General features: G+C 40.3%; 1 protein-coding gene across 2 annotated transcripts in view; it reads right to left on the bottom strand.

Moving 5' to 3' along the window:
• Positions 1-4752: 4752 nt before the first annotated feature.
• CCHCR1 (coiled-coil alpha-helical rod protein 1) overlaps positions 4753-6705 on the bottom strand; it is a 673784-nt gene continuing 671831 nt past the window's right edge. For both annotated transcript variants that reach the window (XM_044083293.1, XM_044083292.1), the window contains exon 17: positions 4753-5246. In XM_044083293.1, the coding sequence (XP_043939228.1) occupies positions 5146-5246 (101 nt within the window). In that variant the 3' untranslated portion in view covers positions 4753-5145. The remainder of the gene's footprint in view (positions 5247-6705) is intronic.

The raw sequence follows: 6705 nt of genomic DNA, 5'->3' as shown, positions 1-6705 counted from the left end.
TGCCTTCTCTTCCTTTTTTTGGGATTGCCTCATTGATTTTTCCAATTGCTGGAAAAAAGTTTTAGAGGCAGAAAGCTGGTTCTGTGGTACAAAGTTCTAAAATCATGGACCTCCTTATAAAAGGCAGTTGTAGCACAGTCAAGGTACCCAGAGCTTTGGGGAAACTGGCCAGTGAAGGGGTAATATCCAAATGGCTTAGATTACTGCCTAGCCCTGAGTAGCATCCTGCCTTCGCCCAGAATGATACCCCACAGTATAAGGACAAAATGATCGACTTCAACAATTGGCTAAGCTTCTGGTGTCATTCAAAGGGGATCCAGAATCTGTCTACCTGCGAAGATATGACAGACAAGCCATGATGCTTTGCCAGAGATGGTCTGCACCTGTCACCCCTGGGATTTAGGTTACTGGCTAAAGCTCTTGCCACTCCTGTAGTGCCTTTTTTCAGGCAAAGTTCAAAGGACAAAACCACCACCATAACAGATATAAGCATGCAAAATCTGAAGGTAATGCTACTCAATGCTAGAAGTCTAAACCTCAAAATGCACTCTCTCGAGGCACTCCTAAAAATGGAGAACATCGATATCTGTGTAGTAACTGAGACCTGGTTCAAGGCTCCAGAGAACACCCCTGCAATACCAGGCTACAACTCTTACCACACTTTTCAGCCACAAAACCAAGACGGAAACACTAAAGGTGGAGGAGTGTCTATATTCACACCTCCCGGCTAGTAACAACACAATGCATCTGAAATTCTCCAGGTGCAACTAACACTAGGTAAGACTGCAATCCAAACTGTAGCTTGCTACAGATCCCCCACCATGCCCCAAGATTCTCACTACACCTTTCTAAACATAATGGAAAATATTAAGATACAACCAAACACCCTAATGCTGGGTGATTTCAACTACCCTGCCATTTACTGGGAAAACTACTCCGGTACCAACACCTTTTCACAACGGTTCTTGGAATTCATAATTTCCAACGCCCTGGATCAACCAATCCATTGTCTCACCAGGGGCTCCAATATCCTAGACCTGGTCATTACCAACATGGGAGATAGATGCTCCACACCAGTGGTCACCCCTTCATTGGTCAGGTCTGACCATAAGCAAATCACCCCTGACATCCACAACCCACCCCCACCCCCCAGTAAGGAAACCTCCATAAAAAACTTCTCCAAAGCCAACTTCATGCTACTGAAGTCAGAAGTGACAAACTTCATGACACCCATGCAGACGGGATCTGAAAGTTCGACTGCTGAATCCTACACTAAGGCACTGTATGAGCACATCCACTCGTGCATGAATCGTGCCATCCCAAATAGAACCAAGATGCTCTCCTCCAAAAAAAGGAAGCCAATCTGGTGGTCCCCTGCTATAAACAAACTATACAACTGAAGGAAGAAACTGTTGCAGAAAAAAGGAAAATCCCAGGATGCAAAAAACTCCCTCACCAGCCTTAGTAAGAAGCTGAGATCCCTCATAAAATCCTCAAAAGCTAGTTATGAAAATAAAATTGCCAAAGATTCCAAAGATAACCACAAGGCGTTCTATAGTTATATCAAGAATCTAAATGGCAATGCCCAGATCTGCTCTGAGCTACAACAGAATGGCATTAAATATACTGATCCCAAGGATAATGCCAATATCCTGGCAGATCGATTTAGTGCTAACTCCACCCCCTCTCACCCCCTAAAGGGCCCATCTCAGTACCAATAGATTGCCAAATTCCGGTAATCACGGCCACACAGGTAGAAACCGCACTCTCCAAAGCTAAGAATACAGCATCCATGGGACCAGATGACATCCCGGGCTGTGTACTACATGAACTACAAAATGAACTGGCACCTCACCTGAGTGTCATGTTTAATCATAGCCTCACCTGAGGCTTCGTGCCCATTGAGTGGCGCACATCTACACTTATCCCACTCCACAAGGGAGGATGAACTACTGTCTCATCAGTCTGACAAGCCTGATCTGCAAGGGCATGGAACGCATTATCATGGAACTTATAAACAAAGACATTGGCAACCTTCAAACACTGGACCCCACCCAGTTTGGTTCGTGTAGGGCCGATCTTGTCTCCTGAACCTGACTGACTTCTTCAAATCAGTCTCCATAGCTGTGGATAAGGGTAAGGCAGTCCACACAGCCTATCTGGACCTCACCAAGGCCTTCAACACCATCCCCCACTCTGGAATCATAGATACTTACTAAGCTGGGAATAAATCCCTATGTCACTCGATGGTTTGCCAACTGGCTTATTGACAAAACCCAGGCTGTAAAAGTAGTAGACTCCAAATCCAGCTCCAGACAAGTGACAAGTGGAGTACCTCAGGGTTCAGTCCTGGGACCACTCTTGTTTGGCATCTACTTCTCTAAAGTACAGGCCAACACTAAGGGACTCTGGCTAACAAAGTTCGCAGATGACTGCAAACTGGGAGCCATTATTGAATCCCCAAAAGATGTGGATATTCTAAAAAAGGGCCTTATGGAAACAGATGCCTGGTGCCAGAGCCATGGGCTCAAGCTTAAAGCCAAGAAATGTACAGTTATCCCCTTTGGAAAAAAACATGTACCCATGAATTACCACATAGGTGGCAGTACACTAAACATCGAAAGTGTGATGAGAGACTTAGGGTCACAGGTGGACAGTGGTCTCGCCTTTGATAGCCGCATCGCCACAACAATCTGGAAATTCTTCTATATGGCACACCTCATCACTAAAGGCTTTTCATCCAGAAAAAAGGAGGTCATTTTCCCACTGTACTCATTCCTCATTAGACCCATTATAGAGTATAATGCCCCGTTTGGTTTGTACCTCACAAGACATCTGCAACAGCTGGAAAGGCCGCAGAAATACCTCACTAAAAGAATCACAGGCCTAAAGCAGATGCCATATGCTGACTGTCTAAAAAAATCTCCAGCTATACTCTGTGGCATATCGTCTACTCAGAGGTGATCTTTGCTTAATATACAAGGCCATGTCAAACCCTGAGCTGTTGGACATGCTCCACTTAAAGAAATCCCAATCCCTCAGAGCCACACACTCCAGGGATCTAAACCTTGTCATCACAATGAACAAAACAAGCTGAAGGAATAGGTTCCTGACCCAGAGACTCCCCATACTCTGGAATAGACCGCCCATACATGTTAAGCAGAGTGCCTCCTTGGCCTTCTTCAAAAGGAACCTTGATGATTGGATGGGAGATAGGAAATTCACCCCGGGGATCATGTCAGTCACCCTGCTAGACAGTGGTCCAGGGAAGAAATATCCAGGAAATTGATATGGCTAGGTTTGCATAGGCCCTAGGGCTGATAGGTTCATAGGTTGGTACTAGGCTATTAGAGATCCATGTATGAACATACTGCTATCCCCTCTAAGTACTTACCTAAAGCAAGTAATGGTTAAACACCATCACTTTACAGAAGTTTTACAGTTTTGACATTTGATTAAGTCTGAATGGGTAGGAGCCCATTTTCAGCAGAGGCCCGAGGAGAAAAGCTCCAAAGTATTACAAAACATTTTAAAAAAATAATATAAAAATCAAACACAATTTGAATAATTATACCTAATTAGACATACTATGAAAATGTTGGTTAGGAATAGATACAAGTTATATGACAACGATTTAATAGAAAAATTGTAGCCAGTTTATAATGAAATTAAAGATAAACTGGTATAATACAAACAGGAATTGCAATACGAAGTGAGAGTGAAAGCCAATGGATAGAAATTGAAAGAAGTAAGGAAGTGAGTGAAGAAGGGAGAATAAGGAGATGTAAGGTAGGAACAGGCATTTGTTCGCATTTAGGGATATAGTTTATCCTGGTGTTCCTAGCAAAAACACAGTCAGCTTTTGACTAGGAAGTTTTTCTGAATGGTTTTGAAGGATGGGAGGGAAGGTATTGACCTGATGGGGACAATGCCGACCCAGAACCGATAGGTTTTTGGTCACTGGATCATAACGACCAACTAGGAACATAGTTATGTAGAAGGTTGTTTAGAGCTGGACAAGCAGATGGATTCTGGATAAATTTACAGCTGGTAAGAAGGTGTGCATACGTTACTTGATGGGGTAGTTCTAACCAGTTTAGGCTTTTTAGTGCTACACAGTGGTGGGTTCTGAAAGGGGTATTAGCTGCAAATTTAGCAACTTTGTTATAGCACTGCTCAAGTTTGTATTTTTGTGAGGCCTGAAACTTAGTAAGGATTGGAGCTTCATAAAGAAGTATGAGAAGGATACAAGTACTGGCAAGTGTAGTTTTAGTTGCATCTGTGAGAAAGTTTTTGGCTCTATAAAGCATCCCTATTTTTTGGGGAGTTTTTCTTATGCAGCTTTGTATATGCAGGTCAAATTTAAGATCATCATCCACTATCCACTAGTTTAGTTTATGTTACCCAAGACTTATTTTCTCTATTTGTCCAGAATCTCAATAGTTTATTGTTGACTTACGACTTCTTTATTACTTTATCAACTGCTGGGTTAATGTCTTGCAAAAGTTTGAAAATAAAAATGACATACTGTAGCTTATGTGCAATATAATTTATCATTTTCATAGAAAAGCATCACAAAGAGTTAATGTTTAAAATGATTCACAAAAGTTTTTTTTTTTTAATTGTAGTTTATATTTAAAATAAATTATGGTGAAAAGACTGTATAAATTCAAAGGTGAAGTGGTAATCACAAATACAGTTAAAAAAAAAAAAAAAAATATATATATATATATATATATATATATATATATATATATATATGTCAGCATATACACTGTTGCTTCAGTTTTCAAAAACAGAACTAGCAAGACCATTCAGTGCACCTGTCAGTCTTCTTTCAGCTAAAAGGTGTCAAAAGTAGATGGGAGGTTTGTTTGTCTTAACTGAACAAGATGCCATAAAAATGCTTCAACCATAGTATTATCCTACATTAGGAAACCAAGCAAGTTCATGCTGTATCATAACCAGTGCAAAAAGCGTCCACCTCCCTTTGCAAGATAAACGTGAAATGAGGTAATCATCCATGACCAGTGCAATTTTTCAATATCTGTCAATGACCATATTTTCTGAACAGTATCCAAATCAGCTTTAAAATGGACCAGACTGCTGTCCTTGAATCAGCCACACTAGCCATCCAAAATTCTTCTACCTCTTTTCTTCCTCATCTTCATCAGTGGAGCACTTGTCTTCTTTGTTCACAGCTGTACTTAGAGCCTGCAGGTCTTCTAGTACTGAAGAAAGCAAGTCTGTGTTGGGTAGAGAAAAGGTAAAAATATGAAATTAAGCTGTTGGCTACCTTTCGTGTATTTCTGTTTACAAGGTTTTACCTCCAGTTATGTACTAGATGCTGAAGCTGCAACGTAGTTTGCAAAAAGGAATATTCTAGTGTGTTTTTGACGTTTTAGTTTCACTCATCTGCTCATTTTTTTTCTGTAGGGCCACATCTATAAAATAATGGGGGGCTTAGTGATTTACATATAGCAGCCATGAACCCAGGGTAATCAAGATCAAGTTACTAGTTTATTATACAGTGGTTGAAAAATGAGTTTGACTGTTTGCATATGCTTTTTGCTGTGAGTAAATCACAGCCTTACTCACAAAAAAAAAAAAATCCCACATCCACAGAGCAAAGTTAATATATTCAAAGTTAGATTAAAAAACAACTGTAAAAACTAAATGCTACAAAAAGAAATGAAAAAAAAAAGCCAGGTGTCCATAACCTTAATAATATACAGGGCATTATCAAAGGCAAGTTAACAAATGTCCTAATCCAAAATGGACAACTGCAAGTCTGATTAAATAAAAAAATGATGTTTTATAAAATATTTTGACCATTTCTGAATACCTCCACATCAAAAAGAAGCACAACAGTAGTAAAAACAACACAAGCCTAAAAATAAATAACTAAATAAATAAAAACATACTGAGAAATGCAATAGTCATCCCTGTTCCCAAAACTTGCCATACAACCTGGGGAAAAACAGTACAGATGAAAAGACATGCAAAAGGATCAGTGTAACAAGTCCCTGCAGCACCCAAATACTTATTGAAACTCCAGTGACACTACGAGGAAAGTAATGAGCTACAGTGAATGTGTCTCCCTTACTAAGTATGTAAGGCAGGTACATCCAGAGTAATGGCACAATGCATACATAAAGATATAGATTTAGATTCAAAATAAAGCATTTGACACACACACCATCAAATATAACAATTTATTGTATACTGACCATAACTCATTTAAAGCTGTTCTGTTGGGATTGCTTCCCTCCTGTCGTTTAACTTCGTAATCTTTGCTGCACTCTCATTAGTCAAAACGTGCAGAGGTTCATAAGTAATTACTATGCTGCCAACCCCAGGGGGGCTTTTTAAGCCTAGCCATATTTCCCGAATGTATCTGACAAGTTTTATAGGTGATTACTAAGGTTTAACAATGTACATAATGCTTGATTCAGACACCTGCCAATCTTACTCAACATTCTATAGAAATGTGCATTATTCAAGCACACCATAAGGATTACTGCTAAGGTGCAGTAGTATAGTTCTTTATTATTGCAGTTTTAGTACTATAACAAGTGCTATTTTTCAAAGTAAACTGTACTGGCTCCATGGGTCAAAGGGATAAAGCCCTGCTTACCTGTGATCAACTGATGACCCAGGGGCTGCAGGAACTTGACAAAGAAGCTGGGGGGGGGGGCAGACACC

This window comes from Protopterus annectens, chromosome 9.part0 (genome assembly GCF_019279795.1).
Source record: "Protopterus annectens isolate FY-2018-M chromosome 9.part0, PAN1.0, whole genome shotgun sequence".
Lineage (NCBI taxonomy): Eukaryota > Metazoa > Chordata > Ceratodontiformes > Protopteridae > Protopterus > Protopterus annectens.
The sequence above is the reverse complement of the archived record's forward strand: the minus strand, read 5'-3'. Positions and strand labels throughout refer to the sequence as shown.